We start from the raw sequence: 19,680 nt of genomic DNA, 5'->3' as shown, positions 1-19,680 counted from the left end.
TTGAAAAATCTTTCAGGACCAGCTCCTTGCCAAAACTATGGTCACAAGCCACGGTCATCCCCATCTTCAAAAAGGGAGACCCAAGCCTAGTTGAAAATTACAGGCCAATCTCCTTATGCTGCGTCACCTGTAAAGTCATGGAATCAATTATTAACCAATCTATTATCCTCCACTTAGAAACAAACAACCTACTCTCTAATAAACAATTTGGTTTTAGGAAAAAAATGATCATGTAATCTGCAACTCTTACACTGCAAAAACATATGGACTACACAACTCGATCAGAGCAAAGCAGTAGACGCAATCTACATAGACTTCTGTAAAGCCTTTGATTCAGTGGTACATGACAAACTACTCCTAAAACTAAAATCTTACAGTATCTCTGGACACTTGCATAACTGAATAGAAGCATTCCTGTCAAACAGACAACAAATGGTCAAAATTGGGAGAGTCCTATCAAATTCTGTACCTGTCAACAGTGGTATCCCCCAAGGCAGTGTTCTAGACCAACTCTCTTCATACTCTATATAAATGACTTCTGTGATCATATCAAGAGCAACTGCGTTCTCTTCGCTGATGAAGTAAAGCTATTCAACACCACAGACAATACTGCTACCCTTCAAAAAGACCTTGACTATGTATCAGAATGGTCAAACAAATGGCAACTTCAAATCTCAACAAATAAATGCTCTGTCCTACATATTGGCAAAAAAAAATCAGAAAATAAAATACAGGCTGAATAGTCAAGACCTTGTTGATGATCCAAACTCTGTCAAACATCTTGGAGTACTCATCTCAAATGACCTAAGTGCTAGAGCCCACTGTAACTACATAGCCAAAAAGGCATTAAGAGTTGTTAACCTAATCTTACGTAGCTTTTTCTCTGGTAATATTACACTAGAGCATACAAAACATTTTTGTGTTTTATAAAAATTATAAAAATAAATAATTTAGTTCTTTAAGCACTATGACACTGCCTATATGCTACTACATTAATTTATTTGCGTTCCTAAGGGCCAGTCTTTTTGAAGCTACGGGCTGAGCTGGAGGCTGTATATAAGGTATATTGCCAGAACCATGATGAAGCTATTGCACTTCTAGAGGCCTATGAAAAGGATGAAAGGGTGCAGAGGCTTCTGCTGGAATCTCTGGAGATCCTCAGGTAAAAGACTTGCCTTGTGGACTTCTAAGCTGCTTAGATAAACTGCTGATTTGTGCTTGTGTGGTATTTGAGACATTGCCTCATGTGTATCTCTTAGCCTAGCATAATTGTGACCTTATGAATTAAAGTAGAAGGGATGCATAGAGTAGCTGCTTGACACGTTCATCTGCTGATTTCACTGCAGTTTAATAGGCTGCAAGACAAATAAAATAACTGCGCTCTCATCATCTATTTTTTCTTGTGTGTTTTTTCTTCCTGCTGTGGGCCTGCCAGGAGTCTGTACACTGAATGGTAAGCATCTTTATATATGATTGTCTTATTTGTTTAGATGTCTAAAACAGAAGAAAAGGATTTATCAATATAATGGGGGATGAGCCATTTGTAGGAGACAACTGCTGAAATCATTTGCACAGTCGGGATTCAAAGAAGCAGGCAGCTTACAGCCATGTTAGCCTGCTTAGGCTGAGGACAGTGAGATAGGATTGGGACCGGCAAGATGAATAGCTAGATATTGAGCAGTTGCAACTAGTCAGCAAGTGAGTATTGTTACCTTAGCCGGAGAAAAGGATGCATGTAAAGATTATTAGAATTTTGTGGCTGGGATCGCTGGTGGCATGTTGTTTAGCTGCGAAGGCCTGGAGGTTTTGGTAAGAAAATGGCTTGATAAGATGTGGAATTACCTGGGTGCAATAGTTTAGGATATAGAGAGAAGTCAATTTTGAAGGTGAGTGGTTACTAGAGTGCATGTAAATATTAACATCTATATTGCTAGTCAATGTATGATATGCCATATGCTAAATAAATACTAGAGTGCAGTACTTTTAGCAGTAGAGTCCAGATGTCACTTGATTCTGAATGTTCCTTTGTGTTCTGACACTGTCAGGGGTTGCACCAACTATATTGACCTGGGCTCCTTCCTGATCAAGCCTGTTCAGCGTGTGATGCGCTATCCATTGCTCCTGATGGAACTCCTGAGTGCTACTCCCGAGTCGCACCCTGACCGTGCTCCTTTGGCAGCTGCTGTCTTAGCTGTCAAGGAGATCAATGGTAACCTCAACGAGTACAAGCGCCGGAAAGATCTAGGTGAGCTGCAGGGCAACCAACACAGGAGTAATACAGTCAGTGTGGATAAGTGGGAAGGGGCTGTGCGATGTTGCAGATTACCTGTTGCAGATTACCTGAAGATTACCTGTACCAGGTGCGTGGCTGTGTGGGGGCGACTTGCTTTCTCCACAACACTTTTCAGCCAGTAAAAAGAGCTGTATTCTTTGAGTTCTATTTTTTTCTATTCTTAGTAGGTATGAAGTATAGACCAAGTTGGGAAGATCGGATTCATCTAGAGTTGTGTGAATTGAAGTCCACATATCTAAAGTCTACCTGGGTTGGGAAAAGCCATTTTTGTGGGTGTTGGGAATAAGAACAAAAAAAAACCCATTAAACTTTAATATAACTATGCTGTGCTCACTGGCTTTGATGGTGTTGTTCCAGTTTAAAAGTAACACTCGGGTAGCATTAGAATGAGATGGTGAGGATGGGATCTGTAGCAAAAGACGCAGGAAAAGCAGAGTCCTAAGGTCAAGCTAACCACTTCCCAGTATGGGGCTAATTCTGTCTCCTTTTCAGTGTTGAAGTACAGGAAGACTGATGACGACAGCCTGATTGAGAAGATCTCCAAACTTAATTTCCACTCTATAATCAAGAAATCCAATCGGGTCAGCAGTCACCTGAAACACCTCACGGGTTTTGCTCCGCAGGTGAATAAGAGTTGTTTCTGCTCACACGCTTTAAGGTGATTACAAGGATTTGACACCGTGGGAACCTCCAGAAGGTTCACGGTCTCTCTCCCTCCCTCCCACCCTCTCTCTGGCAGCTCAAAGATGAGGCTTTTGAGGAGACGGAAAAGAATTTCAGGATGCAGCAGCGTCTGATTAAATCTTTCATCCGGGATCTTTCCCTTTACCTTCAACATGTCCGGGTAAATAAGTTTTGTGTGTCTATGTGTCTGGGTAAAGGGAGAAGAGTCCTTTGAGAAAGAGTGTGGTATCAGTCATCTCATAAGGCTGAGGAGTGTCAAAGGAATGGATTGGAAGACTCTCCCATGGCTAGGCTTGCATAATGGGCAGGCCCACACAATTCAAGAGGATGCCTGCCTCTGGTTGGTAGAAGAGCCCACTTCAAGCCAACTTATGGTGGTTGCTTTTTGGCTTTCAGGAATCGGCTAGTGTTAAAGTGACAGCAGCACTGAGTATGTGGGAGCTGTGCATGGAGAAGGGTAGTGCCGAGTTGGAGCAGTTCCAGAAGATTCATGGTTTCATCAGTGATCAGCTCTTCTCTGATTTTGTGAGTGAGAGCTTTATTCCTTTCTTCCATATGAAAGCTTACCAGAACGTCCGCTACCAGAAACATTGGGAAGACAACTCTGTTTAGAAGAGAGTAAAGATTACCAGGCAGTAGACCCAACCGGTTTGGGGGTATAATAAAGTGTTACCTAAGCATCCTTCTCAGTCTGTTGCTCTCTCCCAAAGGTTTTTGGTCCCTTTTCTCTAGTTCATTTGGTCATTTTGGCTGGGATTGATGGAAGTTATGATCTAAATCATCTGAAGGACATAAAGTTATTACTGCTGCTGCTGCTACTTCTGCCACCATCACTACAGGGTACAGAATTACAGAATTCCTAGCAATATTTAAATGTTCTTGAAAAAACATGAAAGCTCTAAAATACTTCAGACAGCAGCTGGGCATGTAGTTTGCTGGAAAAATAATAGTATGGAAATGGAGAGGAGAAAACATTTGATCGTTTCAAAATTTCTGGTAAAATGTAGGAGATCTTACATTCAGGGAGTAAGGATAGATAGAAAGAAAGAGGAGACTGGATTGCCATTTGTCCACTGCTCAGGCAGGGATTGAATTAGAAGATCTTTAAGATCCCTTCCAATCCTATTATTCTATGTTCTACTTTGCATTAAAACATACATGAGAAACAAATAGAATCTATTTGGTCATAATAGTAGTCTAAATCAGGGGTCCCCAACCGCCGGTCCGCGGACCGGTACCGGTCCGCGGAACAAGTCTTACCGGGCCGCTGGTTGCTGGGCGCCGCCATCTTTTGATAAAAAAGTGCTTCCGGTGAGCTTTTCCGGTAGAAAGCTCACCGGAAGCACTTTTTCATCAAAAAGATGGCGGCGCCCAGTTGATGCCGGTACCAGGGCGCGGCGCCCAGCTGATGCCGGTACCGGGCCGCGGCATAAAAAAGGTTGGGGATCACTGGTCTAAATGAAAGGGACTATTTTGTTAATGGAAGATTTTTCCCCCCCCCTTCAATTCATATTGAATCCATCAAAGTAATTTGGCAGAGTGGGAAAAGCTGCGGGATGATGCCATGGTCTGATTGTCGCCCTCTGCTTTACAGAAGAAGCGCACTGAGCGCCTGGTGATTACCCCCCTGAATCAGCTGCTGAATATGTTTGCTGGGCCTCACAAACTGGTGCAGAAACGCTTTGATAAGCTCCTGGATTTCCACACGTGCACAGAGCGGGCCGAGAGGTTGAAGGACAAACGGACCTTGGAAGAACTACAGTCAGCACGCAACAATTACGAGGCCTTGAACACCCAGCTGCTGGATGAACTACCCAAATTTCAGTGCTGTGCCAAGGAGCTTTTCACTAGCTGCCTACGCAGCTATGCTGAGGCTCACTGTGACTTTGTACGCCTGGCACTGCAGGAGCTGCAGCCTTTGTTCTCAGTAAGTACAGAAGCTGTGAGGGGCTGGCCTGGCTGGTGCTTTCCATGAGAATTTCCTGATTTTCTTCTCCCATCTTTTTCACTTTTAAGACATGTTTTCACTGAGCATACAGAACTCTAAAGGAAGTGCTCCTTGGAGGAGATCCATGGTAGAATTATTAACATTGCTTACCTCTCCACTAACATGGAAGAAAGGAAAAGTAATCCTCACTGTTTTGGAACCATCCAATTATCATCATGATTACTCTGAATACAGTGGGTTAATACTGAGCAGAATTTACTTTCAATTGTCCTTTTCTGACTTGTGTCTAATATTACTTTCCTCTATCTCAGCTGCTGCAAGTGGTTGGCAGGGAAGGGAATCTTATTGCCATCTTCCAAGAAGAGCATAGCAGGGTCCTCCAGCAACTGCAAGTCTTCACCTTCTTTCCGGAGAGCATTGCTACTACCACTAAAAAGCCCTTTGAAAGAAAAACCCTGGAGCGCCAGTCAGTGCGAAAACAACCCCTCCTGGGCATGGTGAGCTCTTTGCGAGTAACAAGAGGTGGAAGGCTGCCCTTATAGGTGGAATGATGTCACTAACATCAGTAAATGGTCAGAGTGAAGAGTACCTGGGGGCTTAATATGTTCTTCCTGATATTGAAAAGAGTAAACAGAGAATCTGTGGAATTCATTGCCATCAGATACGCTAATAGTCACCAAGGTAGAAGGTTTTAAAAGAGGGTTGGATAATTTCAGGGAGGTTCAGGCTATCGGTGATTACTAGTCACTGGCTGTACATTACTTTTTGAATCCTAAGTACCATAGTATACTTTAAAAGCCCATTGTTGGGAGCAACAACAGAAAGTTCTGTCATCCCAGCCCTTCAGCCATGTTTGTGAGCTTCTAAAATGTAACGCTTCAACTGAATTACCATAGTCCACAAAGCTCTTTGGCTGATCTAATAAGGTACTCACTGTTTTAAAGATGAGTCTGAATGAAGAATGATAGATGCCTGGATTTTATTCCCTTCCCCTCACTGGAGTTGTTGTTTCTCTTATAGCCCAGTTACATGCTACAGTCAGATGAACTGCGAGCAGCCCTCCTGGCCCGCTATCCTCCCGAGAAGCTGTTTCAGGCTGAGCGTAACTTCAACGCAGCTCAAGAGCTGGATGTGTCATTATTGGAGGGGGATCTTGTGGGTGTTCTCAAGAAAAAGGATCCGATGGGCAGCCAGAACCGTTGGCTTATTGACAATGGAGGTGAGTGGAAATGTTTCTGAACCTCAGCCCCAAGTCCCGTTCCAACTTTATTATGCTTAGCATTAGTGATTATTTTCTTCCTTGTCCCATCTCTACAGTAACAAAGGGCTTTGTGTACAGCTCCTTTCTGAAACCTTACAATCCACGCTGTAGCCACTCGGATGTCTCTCTGGGCAGCATTTCATCGGGTGAATCTGAACTCAGCGGTTCTTCCTCATCCCATGGAATCAGTACACCAAACAGTACTTTGACCATCGCACCTGTTAACAGCCCGCAGAAGCCTCCACAGGACTCTGGCATCCCAGGCAACCCGACTAATTCTGTTCAGACTCTCTCAGAGGTGGATGCTGTTTGCCAGCTCCAGCTGGGTCCTGCTGTGGAATCTGCACAGCCGTCCCGCAATCCTCCATCATCTCGGCGACACAGTAATCCAGATGCACGAAATGGGCACCAAGCCCGGTACAAGGCAAGGCCAGCCCCATCAGTGGACAACTTAGGGCTGAAGAGCAGTGAGTGCATGGGAAGTCAGGTGAGTGAGACAGAAGCATATGTAGACACATGCTCATTGCTGTTAACGGCCCGATTCATATACTTTAAATTTCGTTTGATCATGGCTTACCAAAAGCCGGAATTGATTGGATTCATGCATTGGACAAAGTCAAAATGAGACAAACAAAATTCTGCTTCATGGTTTGAACAAGACCATTACATCAATTCTAAATTGGCTAGCTAGCTTTTATAACTAATTTCTTAGTAATGCAATATTTTGGATGACTAGGAAGAATTTAACATAGCCTAACACTTTGCTTAAAGAAGTGCAAATTTATGTAGATCTAGGTTTTCTACTTATAAGAGAGAGAGAAGTCCCAAAGTATTGTGTAACAAAATAAAAAGAATAATTTGTGAGGTGCATGGTGGTTTCTGGTTGGCCCAAAGTGAAGATAGCAATTGGTTTTGTCCTATGTTCTTACCTCCTTCCTATATTTTTTGCTTCCAGATTTATTATGCCCTTTATACCTTTAAGGGACGCAATTCAAATGAACTGAGTGTAACAGCCAATCAAAGACTAAAGATTCTACAATTTGAAGACATAACTGGCAACCAGGAATGGTGGCTTGCAGAGGCACATGGGAAACGGGGCTATGTACCATCTAGTTACATTCGCAAGACTGAATACACGTGAGATGCTGGAGTAAGAGATGTCAAAAACTGATGCCTTTATAACTACACGCAAGGCCATACTCTTGCACCACACCATTCCTCTGAAAGTTTGGATTTCAGTATATTTATGTGGGGAGTTGGATGCGATGCTCTTGCTGTGCAGCCTGAGACAGCCCTGTCTTCCTGTTAACAGTGCTGTGTGGAGCTCATATTTCCATTTGAGGCAGACATTCAGTCCATTCACTGGGTTGTAAACTAGATGGAAATCATGCAGCCAAGAGAGATATCTGGCTATTAGTGCAAAAGCATGAAAAGGGAGGCAGTTAAGATAAAATGACTCAGATTGTTGGGGGCAATATACCTGTAAGCCACTTAGAGAGGGCTGTAAAGCACTGTGAAGTGGTATATAAATCTAAGTGCTATTGCTATTAGTCCAGTATTTCAGAAAAGTCACCAAAGGAGTATTAGGTATGTTTGCTGCCTTGAATTATTTATAAAAATAATAAAGGCAAGATATAAAGAAACAAACAAATGAAATCGCCTCTTAAGGCCCAATCTTACTGTTGTCCTCCAGTAGCTGATATTCAAAGCTATAGCTGAATCTACTAATAGTTATGGCAAATAGCTGTTAGTATTTCTGCCCTTTATCTTCAGCCCTGTAAGGAGTGGGCCAAACAGCAGGGCAGGGGTTCAGAGAAGTTGCCGAGTGTTACCACCAAGAAGCAAGTACTCCATGTGTCCTTTCCCTGTCTCAGTATTAGTTAACATAGTTTGCTGTTGGGCAAAATAATTCTTTGGTTCAACTTTAGACAGGTTTGGTGCTCATCTTGCATGCTGCAGTATCTGTGACAGGGCAAGGCTGCAATTCTTTTGTCCCTGACTCAGGTCAGAACTGGAGCATTTATGTTCTGGGGGGAAACAGCAGAATGTAAAAACTGTGTTTTGCTTCCTGAGTAACTTGCTTGAGTTGCTGTTATGTAAATAAAATACATTTCTCAAATTACTTGTATTTATTTTGGACAGACACAATGCTCTTTCTCCTAGTATACAAATTTATTTTCCATACTCGGGAAATCTTAACTAAAGGCTATTGAGAATTATTATATATGTTGCCCAGCTCTCCTTTGGGGGAAATGGGTGGCTATATATATATATTTGATAAATAATTAAAAAATATTTTTAAGACCAATGATAACTGGTAAAAGTTTATATCAAAAACTAAATAAGAGAGATTTATCTTACAAAGACTCTAAGCATTTTGATAAGTCCAAAGTAACTTCTGGAATCTTCTTTTAATAAAGACCAAAAGGTTGAAAAATAATCTGCTAGTAGCCTGCTTCACTATTATGCTACCTCTCACTGTTGGCTTGCATCTCCTAGATCTTCAGCCAGCATATAGAGGACAATAACTCAGCCTATCTTGAAGACACCAGATTGGGGAAGGGGGTGCCTCTAAGAATAATAATACAAAAGCCAACCTTCAAAAACGATATACAACATACATGCAAGAAGGGTATGAAATCTGGATTGCTCAGAATGGTTTCCCACATTTTATTCCTTGATTTCACATAGCGGTCCTGTAGTAACATTTTAGCATGATGCCTAACCTCAAGTTCTTTCCAGGTAACAAATACATGCTGATGCTGACCAAAAATAATAATAAAGCTGCCTTTAAGTATCGGGTAATGCTCGGTAAACTATTGTGTTTTAGGGGTTAATGACACTAGCAGCGCTGGTAACGTTTTTCATTCAGTGCCAGAGGCAGATCAAGGTTGCTGGTGGTCTTCCTGCCTTCCTCTAAAGTGCCGTGTCCTGTTGGCTCCTTGTTATGCCAGCTTCCCTGGCCATCCCTGCGAAGATGCCTTGCTGTTGAAGCAGCTCTTCAGGGCTGTCAAATTCTACAATCTTTCCTTCCTGGAGTACCAACACCCTAGAACAGGAAGAGCGATATGAATTAGGGAACGTTTCAATACAGGTAGTCCTCAAGTTGCACTAGTTCATTTAGTGACTGTTTGAAGTTACAACGGCACTGAAAAAAGGGACTTGGGACCATTTTTCACACTTATGACCATTGCAGCATCCCCATGGTAACAGGATTTATATTTGGATGCTTGGCAACAGACTCACCTTTATATGGTTGCTGTGTCCCTGGGTCAGGTGATGCCCTTTGTGACCTGATGAGCAAAGTCAGTGCGGAAACCAGATTCGCTTAACAACCGTGTCACTAATTTAACAACTGCAATGATTCAGTTAACAAATGTGGCAAGAAAAGTTGTAAAATGGGGCAATATTCACTTAACGAATTTCTCACATAGCAACATAAATTTTGGTCTCCGTTGTGGTCATATATCAAGGACTACCTGTACTTACATGCATCGCCTAGTACATAATTTTGAAAGGGTGAACAGAGGGAAAGAGTTGATTTAGATATTATCCATCCAGTTTCAGCAAGAAAGTATAGATTTAGGAATCAAAATGATAAAAGGGAAACCAAGTGAAATGTACAACAAGACTTAGACTGTATTCTAACCATCTTAACTGCTCCTGCTAATGATCTCAGTAAGAGTCTGGAGCTTTACAGTGGAAACAGCAACAATACAATATTTTACTCTCCAAAATATTGTGTTGGGCTTTCTTTCACTAGATGCCAATCCCCAGATTATTTTTTATTTTATATAATGGCAAGAAGGAAATAAAAGACACAGTTATAAATTACTCTTACATTCTAAAATGTAGAACCCTTTTGGAAGACGCTTCTGGAAAGCCAACCTATTACCCTCCTAATAATGTTATCCAGCAAGTGGTACCGAGAGGCATACTATCTGGAACCCTGTGCAGTTAGCATGAATGATCATCAGTCATAGCTTTATCTTCTAGGAGTTTATCTAATCCACTTTTAGACTTACTTGATAGCTGTTTTTACATCTGATGGTAGAAAAGTGCCTAGCTCAATTAATTTTTGTTTTAATCCTCCACCATCCTCCAATTTCTTTGGATGTTCTTGGGTTGTCTTATTGAGAACCAATAGTATCCATACGATACAGAATTTTATGTAGTCACATGGCCTACACATTTCTTAATGTCTTTAAAGTTGTCTTAAGCTGACCATTCCCTTCCTGCTTGCTTTTTTCAGTTTTTATTTACAATAGGAACAGACATTTCTGTAGTTGATTTATACCTCATCATATGAGTACTGACCTGCATTCAAGATTGGATTCACTGATTTATGTCAATTTATAAGGTCAGTACCAATTGGCAATACCATAGTATTACTTTGATTTATGTGGCAAATTACAAGGCACAGGCTTGGTGGCTTTGCCAAAATGTTGAGATCAGAAAGCTTCTGTGCCTTCTTTATTGTTCTCTACTGGATGGTGTAAAATGAATTTAGCGAGATCATGGCATGTTTTCTAATACTGCTTTTGGAGCAGCTTACCATCTTGCTATGGATACAAAATAAACTTCAAAATACTTGAGAGAAATCTATAATTCTCTTTTACATTTTTGAGAATTTGTGGCTAAAATCGAATGTGAAGAGAACAGCTTTCCTCAAGGGGAAAACTAGCTGGTTTGAACAGGTACATTCTGGCTTTCAAGTATTTGTTGTTTGGCTAAGTATGCATTGATTTTTTTCCCCTAAAACATATATTCTGCCTGCCAAAGTATTTCTCCGCTGTCTTATCTCAGAAATCCATCTTTTTTTTTTTAAAAAAAATCATACTAATAGATCTCAAATCTTGGGGTTTTTTGGTCCTATTTCAACATATGTACATTTGAAATAGATTACACTTCCTTGGATTTCTTTGTTATTTTTAGATCTCTATATTTCTTTTAGGAGTGTGCATGCAAGAAGGTGTATTTTAACTACTTCTACTACATAATTTTTTTGGAGTGCTCCACACAATCCTGTTGTGGCAGAACTTCTATCCCTGTAGTATAATATTCTCTACCATGGATTCCTTTGCTGCCTCCCACAGCTATTCTGCATGGTCTTTTGGGTGTGCAGGATAGAAATACTCCGCTCCTGGCTGTGTACCTGTTCGCTCACTGACACAGACACACACATACCTATGGCTGTCCATGATGGTGTGTAACCGATGGGCAATGGTGATTACGGTGCAGTTGGCAAACTCGCTTCGGATTGTCTCTTGGATCAAGTGATCAGTTTCCATATCTACAGCAGCTGTTGCTTCATCCAGAATCAAGATTTTGGATTTACGAAGCAGGGCTCGTGCCAGGCATACAAGTTGCCTCTGCCCCACACTGGAGAGTGGAGAGGAAGAGGGACACACAAATAAAAATTGATTATTAATGCTACTACCAAAATTAATGCAAATAATTGCAGGAAACTGAAATGAACATCAGTCCAGATAATACTCTCCATCAATCAAGCCAGGCTGTGTGACTCAACTAGAGAATAACACTAAATAGGAGGCACTTGAATAGCTCAAGCATGTATGGCACCAGCTCTTGGCCATTTTCACTAATTTCCTATACCTCAAGTTCTCTCCTCCTTCACTCACTGGAGAAGACAATCCTTCAGGTAGAGTTTGTACATAGGACTTCAGGTGTGCCAATTCTAAAGTGTGCCAGATGTCTTCATCTGAATACTGATCAAATGGATCCAGATTCATACGCAAGCTCCCCGAAAAGAGTATAGGATCCTGAAAACGTAGATACAAGGCACTTTAGTCAAGGCTAGTTTGATTAAGAACTATGGTTAAGATAAGTTGAGGTAAGAGAATAGAAGAGAAGTATTAGTATTTAACCAGCTGAAACTGCTTTCCGCTACTGTAATGGTATCAGGAATGACCTTGGGAGAAAGAAGGAAGATCTGCAGGCTAGGCTACAGTCATATAACAAGCAGCTGAATCCACAAAAAAAGGGTAGTTGATAAACATTTCAGAAGTGACGCTCCCTAATTCTTAGATCATAAAGGTTGAGGGGTTAATATAACTTACCGTAAAAATAGAGCTATTACTTTTAGGTTTGCTTCTTGTCTGGGCTACCTTGCAAGGCTCACAGCTACACCCAGAGCAAATACACCTGATGTAGTAGCTGAATTAGCCTATTGTGTAGGCTAATTAGCCTTTCATAATACATTGTATCATCAGTTAACCAAATGGCGTGGGTTTGCAGAACAAACTAATCTTATCACATAGACACATCTCAGCTCTTTAACTGATAAGCCATGTTGTGTAAACCCAGCCTATATATAGAAGAAGTTGCTATAGCATTAGCTAGCTTTTTAAATAATTGAGTTTAATAAGTTGAATTGAGTAATTAAAGAATAAAATTAATACATTTCTTCAGCTCTTCAGCCTCCTTCACTCAGTTCTGGAATTCAAAAGGGTAGTTTAAATTGCCTAGATCCCACCTACTCCAAAGGAAGTAGTAATTGCAAGCTGGTAAAAAAGCAACACCTCCCTTATCCCTTCTTCCCACATTACCGCAATGTCCAGATGGAGTTTGGTACAGTAGTCATGCAACCAACCTGTCAAATTCTGTATCCCAGCATTTTCGGACAGATGTTCTAGGGCAGGGTTGTCAAACTGGTGGCCCATGGACTGGAGGTGTCACACACAGGCCACACCCATCCCAGCTCCGCAAAGGGAAAAAACTCCACAAAACATCACATGACAGTAACATGACGCCGCAAGTTTGACGTCTGTGCTCAAGAGGCTTCTTTTACCTGTGGGATGATAGTGAGTTTCTCACGTAGATCATGAAGGCCAAGTGTTGCTATATCAAGTCCATCAATTAAGATCTTTCCTCCAGCTGCTTCCAAAATGCGGAAGAGGCAATTTGTGAGAGAAGATTTTCCAGCTCCTGTTCGGCCCACCACGCCAATCTGAGAAGGCAGAATTCCAGGGATTAGGTGTCTGATAAAGCTTCCCTTTCCCTCTTCTTGTGTCCTTTCTGTGATCCAACTGTGTTTATACTCTCCATTCCTGCTATTGCCAAATAAGTCCATGACAGGTTGCTCAGTAACTGTTACTTTGCTTTTGGCAACAAAGATCATTCTTGATATTTGAGAAATTTAGCATAAATTAGTATATGGAATGTAGGAAGGCCAAGCCTTTTCCCATTTTATCTCCACTTGATTTCATTTTTCTTTCTCCTTCTAGACCATACCAATTCTCAATAAAAGCCTGAAGGCTCCATTGATGTCTTTTCCCAAGATATCTCACCTTCTCAGTACCCTTGATATCACAGTTGATTCCATCTAGAACTAGCTCTAGCTCAGGCCGATACCGAACCTTGTAGTCTATAAAAGTGATCTCTCCATTGTTGGGCCATTGAGAAGGAGGTCTCTCTGTTGTCACCCATGGTGCCTACCCAAGGGAAAATGACCATGAGAAGAACATGCTTAAAACAATTTCATACATCCCTTCATCTCACACATGTACACAAGTAAATATTATTTGCATGGCTCCATTTTCTGTACCTCATTTTTAATTTCTGTGTATTCATTCAATCTCTCTATAGCCACAATGTTTGTCTCCAGCTCCGACGTCATTCGCACCAACCAGTTCAGAGTTTGAGTTATCTAAATGAATTAATGAAGGTATCACTATAATCATTCTGCTTCTTCAATTCCCTCTCTCTGATCAAATATTTACACTGAATATATTCCATTTGGATGCAATTTATAGACCCCAACAAGACTGTTATTTCCATATTCGCTTATTTTACTAGAAACATCATAGTTTCTTCTTCTAAGGCTCCAGAGGAATAACTTCAACATTTTTGGACAAAACAAAGATGGGGGACTTGAAACTTTCCTTTTTTTTTTTTTTTTTTGAACTAGAATTCTCAGCATTTTTCATTATTCAGTATTTGATTTAAATTGGGTTACTGGGAGTTCAAATCCAGGGGATTTGGAGGGCTTCAGTTGTATACAGTCAGGATTAGTTACCAAGTTTCCAAGAAAAAATCTTATTTATTTCATTCCACTTTCTTCTCAACACAATGATTATGAACTGATTTATACATCCATTGATTTCATCTGAGAATATATAATTTATAATATATGACTTTCACAGTCAGAATTAATCATATGGTCAATTGAGGATCACATTTAAAGTTTATCTGCTTGATATTTCTCTTATTGTTAGCAGTACTATACTACCACAATAGACTTGTAGTAAAAATGGTGCCAGAAGCCCAGGCTTAGAGGATTGCAGCCAGATAGATTTACAATCAGAACTGATACATCGGACAAGTCAGTACATGTACACAGCAAGCCCCCGTTTAGCTATCTCTTTGTCTTAGAATATGAGTCTCCGTTACTCACATTCATAGCCGAGGAGATGGAGAGTCCCACAATGCCACTGCTCACGGAATTTTTAACAAAGACTGCTAGAAGTACTGCAAAGAAAACTGTCAAATTCCCCACCAATTCTAGTCGCACAGCCAGCCACCTGTAGAAAATGAGAGATAATGGGAGTCTTATGATATCTCATCAGCAATCTTTACTGCTTTGTAAAAGAAAGATTGTTCCAGAATAACCTCAAATTAATCTCCTCTCAGTGGCTTGCAACAGAAGTGCCCCCTATATACAGTACCTTCTCCTGACCGCCTAAATACCTGGTTCACACTAGATACTAGATAGTCCTCGATTTATGACTGTTCAAAGTTACGGTGGTACTGAAAACAGTGACATAACTATTTTTTCAAATGTATGACTCTTACAGCATCCCCATGGTCACATGATCAAAATTCGGACACTTGGCAAATGGCTCATATTCATGACACTTGCACTGCCCTGTGATCCCCTTTTGCAACCTTCTGACAAGCAAAGTCAATGGGGAAGCTAGTGCCCCTTAATAACTGTGTTAAGGGACTCTAGCTTCTGTGACTTAACAACTGCAGGGATTCATTTAACAACTGTGGCCAGAAAGGTCATAGAATTGAGCAAAAATCACTTAACAAATGTCTCACTTAGCAGCAAAATTTTGGGCTCATTTGTGATCATACTTGAGGACTACCTGTACATCACTCAGTCACTGAAGAGGAAAAGAAAATTATTTTAAATTTCAGATTTATTATTGCTAAATAGCAAACAGAAAGTGTATACTGTTTCACTCTTTGCAATAATACTAAACAATAAAGCTAATCTTCTCAATTCCAGGTCTTCTCAAATGCTATCTAAGAATTCAAGAAGCTGGTCAAATTCATTAGGAAGACACCAAACTGAGAAGGGCTAACTTAAGTTCCCTCTAATGTGTATCTATATTAACTCATAGAGTGTGACTGCAGCATTATTTATCCTTTTATTACATCTTATTTCTCCCTTCTACTGGTTGCACAGTTTTAGTATTTTTTCTCTCTGTTGTTTTGCAAGTATAGGGTGTGCTTCTGCACTGGAGACAAATTTCTTGTTTGTCTAACCACCCTTAGCCAAATAAAGCTATTCTATTCTATTCTGTTCTGTTCTGTTCTGTTCTGTTCTGTTCTGTTCTACTCTACTCTACTCTACTCTACTCTACTCTACTCTACTCTACTCTACTCTACATTCTATTCTATTCTATTCTATTCCTATTCCTATTCCTATTCTATTCTATTCTATTCTATTCTATTCTATTCTATTCTATTCTATTCTATTTCTATTCTATTTCACCTAAGGAAGATTATCTACTGATGCTACTTGAGATAAATGATCCATATTTGAGCAAAGGCCAGAAACTGGCTAGATTATCAGATCATGCTCCCATGTAGACCAGAATATTGCAAAATGTCGTAAGTTCTTGAGGAAATTCACAGCCTTTGAGGATGGGAAACCAATTGTCTTTCATGATGGCAGTGGGGGGAAAAACTGACAACCTATGGCATAGATTTATATCTTCTACAGGAGAGACTTGCCTGTTGGAAACAAACCAAGAATAAACAGATTTCTGATTCACATCCACAATCTTCTCGTTGTGCTGCAGAAAGCGCTCCTGATGCCCAAAAGCCCGGATGACAGAGAGACCTGATACTGTTTCACCAAAATGGGAGTAAATTGGAGACCGTGTGACAGAGTCCAAACGTCGTAGCTGGCGGGATGTAGCCACATAGAATTGCTAGGGAGAAATAGATAGCTTAGCAAGATCCATGAAACTGCATTAAGACACATCATATTGGAGTTTGCTTTTCTCAGTTTTAGCTAACATTCTTATAAAACAAAGTTGCGGCATCCTATACTTTCAAGTGTACATTATTCTGGCACGTAATTCTTGCATTTGAGCAAATTGTTTTTAATTAATGTTCCTAAAGCAAAATCTACTTCTCCACAACATAAATGTGTGTGTTTACATACAATTCACCTCAGAGTCTGGCCATGTTCTTTTTAACATGTTCTTTGCTATCTTATCACTGTCATAGTTACAGGGGAATATCATTTCAGAAATGAACAAAGCAAACACTGGGACAGGTCTGCATTATGAGAGGAAAAGAGGACTATTAAATTTTAAAAATATGCAATTTAATTAATATTTTGTTTTATACATCCAATGTTCAAACAATTCTTCAACCTATGGCATTTCCATTATTATCAAGACTCATCAGAAAATCCATAACAGGGTTAGGCTTATTTTATAGAAAGATGTGTGGGAAGTCAAAATTTTCTGACAGAGATCCAAAAATGTCAAGTATACTTAAGAATATTAGAATGCAATATTACTGAGTATTGAGAGTACAATAAGATATTAAGGATTCCTGAATCTGCCTTGTTTTAAAACCTACAGGACTTTCACTGTCTTTTGTGCACCACAGAATTGGATCTAAAGCGGCTGTTTTCGAAATTTCTGAGTAAGAACTCTGAAGTTTTTATTGCAAAAATATGCACTCCCAGCCATTGACAACTCACTAGAATGAAGTAGTATAGGATCCCCAAAAACAGGGTGATAATTGCAAAATAAGGCGTAGCTATGCAAATGATCACTAAAGTACTGAGAATCATAAAGAAGCAGTTCATCCAGGAGCGAAGTGATATTGGAATAGTCTCATCCACAGTGAAAATATCCTGTAAAAAAAAAGGTGAGAATAAAAATAAAACTAGTAAAATAAGAATAGTCAGCAGAAGCCAATGTATGATGCAATCTAACAGTACTTTTATACCAAATTCAAGTAATGCCTGCCTTTATTCTAAACTATTCATACTGTATGCCCTCTTTCCCAAGATGCTTGGTGTTTAAAATAACTGTTGCAAATGTGAGGATATCTCATAACTGTTTCTTGGATTATAAAAAATAATTTTCTGTATTCAAGGATCTCAATACAAAATGTTAAAGGTAGTATTGGGCTTCAGTGATCGTTAAACAAGCTTACAAGACTAACTTAAATTTATTCCATATAGAAGATACAGAAAATGCATCCATGGCCAGTTTTCTGTTTATTAATGGCTTTATTCTTTTGTTCATTCAGATGTGCAAACATCCCATGTTCACATGTTAGTAAAGGTTGGCTAACTAAGTTATGGATGGTTCATTACTACATTGTGGTAAATGGAGCAACTGGGTACGTGTGAAAACAGTATAGCATGAAGTCCAAATTGGTCCAGAATGGAGAGTATTAGAAACCTAGTATTGAAATGACTGAGCAAAGAATATGTGTGAAAATATCAATATAATGAAGAATTAAATTCTTGACTGGTGATAGGAAATAGATAAAAGTAAGGCCAAATCTCTAGCTTAAGACAAAATATCTAGGACTCTTTTGAAACACAGGAGGGAAGGTGGAGATTAGATCTCTGCAGCAGATGAGTCCCAAAGCCTAAGGGCCAATCTGATTTGATCAGACAAGCAGATGACTATGGGAGAAGGCCAGAGGTGGTATTCAGCAGGTTCTGACCAGTTCTGGAGAACCGGTAGCGGAAATTTTGACCTGACTGGAGATTTTACAGTATCCTTCCCCTGCCACCCCCACCAAGCCTCACACACAGAACCGGTGGTAAAAAAAAGGTGAATCCCACCACTGGCAAAGGCAGTCCTAAATATAACTAGGTCATAGCTATGTAGGACCTGGAAAGTAACAAGCAGCATCTTGCAATGTATCCAGAAGTCAACCAGCAACCGATGCAGCTCCTGAAGCAAAGGAGTCACATAAGTATAATAGGAAACACTTATCAGCACTTGGCCACTCTATTTTCTACTAGCCGTAGTTTCCAAATGCTTTTTGAGAACTCCATTACATAATCCAAATGAGAGATGACTAGAGGATGACATATGTTGAGCAGAGTTTTCTGATCTGGAAATTACTGTAATTAGCACACTAGAAATAACTGTATTGTAACTCTCCTGAACACAATGGCCACCTCCTTCTCAAGCAGGAGTTGCATCCAGGACGACCCCCAGATTCAAGCCCACTCCTCATGATCAGTACTTAGGGTGTATCAATGATAAGGTCCTCACAAAGCCAGAGTTTTGACCTTGGCAAATCTGTTCACGATACGACCAGTTGGTGTTGAGTCAAAGAAACTCATAGGCACCCGCAGGATATTACTGAGGAGCTGTTCGTGCATGACCCGGGAAGCTCGGATAGTACCAAAGGAAGTAAGACCAGTTGCAATCAGCAGGAAGAGACCTAAAAGGAACACAAGCACTGTTCAGACCCTGATGCAGGTGGGGACGTTGATAAAGTACTCTGAATAAAATACATTTGGCTTCTGTTACCTTTGTGTTACATCTTGAGGACATCATAAACATGTCACTTAATCCTCTCCTATGTTCTCTCAATTCATTCTGTTCTGATATACAGAATTCAAGCCTCTCAAAAGAATCTATCATGTTTGTATAGCGTAAGTTATCAAACTGATTATGAGAGCTTGATAATCTTTTTATGCTGTTTATGATGATTCTCTGTCCCTCCAGAGACAAAGGGGCTTTTTTCCGCCAGTCTGAGTAGGGAGTAAGGGAAGCAGATAATAGCAAGTGGTCTGATTTTGGGGAAACTTACTGTTGCTTGCCCCCAGTGTTCCATAGATTCCAACACGCAAATCACGGGTGACCGGATAGGTCTCGTTCTGATAGTGTAGAGCATCATTTGTCCAATCACTAAGCCAGAGGTTGAAACCAATGAAGGATGCAGCTTGTCCAATATTACCGATGAGGATGCACATAGAGAGGCCCCAACCGACAGCACGAAAATATCGCAGATATGTAAATAGCTTTACCTGCATAGCACAGCATTGTTATGAATCATACACTCACTGCACAATTGTTTTGCACTTTATAATACCAGCTCCTGCAGACTCTTACATTCTAGTAATTCTAGGTCTCACAATTATATTGACATGGATATAATAGAAACAGCGTAAAATATCATAACTAAAGACGGAGCTATTCTCAGGAAGGCTGTAGTGGAAATCCAAAAATTCTTATATTAAGCATCAAA

General features: G+C 40.2%; 2 protein-coding genes across 8 annotated transcripts in view; one reads left to right on the top strand and one right to left on the bottom strand.

Annotated features, from left to right (window-relative positions):
• The window catches only part of DNMBP (dynamin binding protein), a 224,312-nt gene extending 216,007 nt beyond the window's left edge, over positions 1 to 8,305 (top strand). For all 6 annotated transcript variants that reach the window (XM_087964759.1, XM_026678027.2, XM_087964762.1 and 3 more), the window contains 11 exons: positions 1,015 to 1,162; positions 1,436 to 1,453; positions 2,046 to 2,245; positions 2,786 to 2,916; positions 3,033 to 3,137; positions 3,374 to 3,502; positions 4,572 to 4,904; positions 5,237 to 5,422; positions 5,946 to 6,144; positions 6,243 to 6,673; positions 7,142 to 8,305. In XM_087964759.1, the coding sequence (XP_087820885.1) occupies positions 1,015 to 1,162; positions 1,436 to 1,453; positions 2,046 to 2,245; positions 2,786 to 2,916; positions 3,033 to 3,137; positions 3,374 to 3,502; positions 4,572 to 4,904; positions 5,237 to 5,422; positions 5,946 to 6,144; positions 6,243 to 6,673; positions 7,142 to 7,327 (2,066 nt within the window). In that variant the 3' untranslated portion in view covers positions 7,328 to 8,305. The remainder of the gene's footprint in view (positions 1 to 1,014; positions 1,163 to 1,435; positions 1,454 to 2,045; positions 2,246 to 2,785; positions 2,917 to 3,032; positions 3,138 to 3,373; positions 3,503 to 4,571; positions 4,905 to 5,236; positions 5,423 to 5,945; positions 6,145 to 6,242; positions 6,674 to 7,141) is intronic.
• Positions 8,306 to 8,842: 537 nt separating this feature from the next.
• ABCC2 (ATP binding cassette subfamily C member 2) overlaps positions 8,843 to 19,680 on the bottom strand; it is a 44,550-nt gene continuing 33,712 nt past the window's right edge. For both annotated transcript variants that reach the window (XM_087964757.1, XM_087964756.1), the window contains 11 exons: positions 19,243 to 19,459; positions 18,716 to 18,870; positions 17,156 to 17,311; positions 16,171 to 16,370; positions 14,603 to 14,729; positions 13,754 to 13,855; positions 13,497 to 13,640; positions 12,998 to 13,156; positions 11,803 to 11,969; positions 11,374 to 11,568; positions 8,843 to 9,235 (listed from right to left, as the gene is read on the bottom strand). In XM_087964757.1, the coding sequence (XP_087820883.1) occupies positions 9,103 to 9,235; positions 11,374 to 11,568; positions 11,803 to 11,969; positions 12,998 to 13,156; positions 13,497 to 13,640; positions 13,754 to 13,855; positions 14,603 to 14,729; positions 16,171 to 16,370; positions 17,156 to 17,311; positions 18,716 to 18,870; positions 19,243 to 19,459 (1,755 nt within the window). In that variant the 3' untranslated portion in view covers positions 8,843 to 9,102. The remainder of the gene's footprint in view (positions 9,236 to 11,373; positions 11,569 to 11,802; positions 11,970 to 12,997; positions 13,157 to 13,496; positions 13,641 to 13,753; positions 13,856 to 14,602; positions 14,730 to 16,170; positions 16,371 to 17,155; positions 17,312 to 18,715; positions 18,871 to 19,242; positions 19,460 to 19,680) is intronic.

This window comes from Notechis scutatus, chromosome 4 (genome assembly GCF_049901735.1).
Source record: "Notechis scutatus isolate UNSWTSFEM ecotype Mainland chromosome 4, rNotScu1.2, whole genome shotgun sequence".
NCBI lineage: Eukaryota > Metazoa > Chordata > Lepidosauria > Squamata > Elapidae > Notechis > Notechis scutatus.
This window is presented reverse-complemented; position numbering and strand designations above follow the sequence as displayed.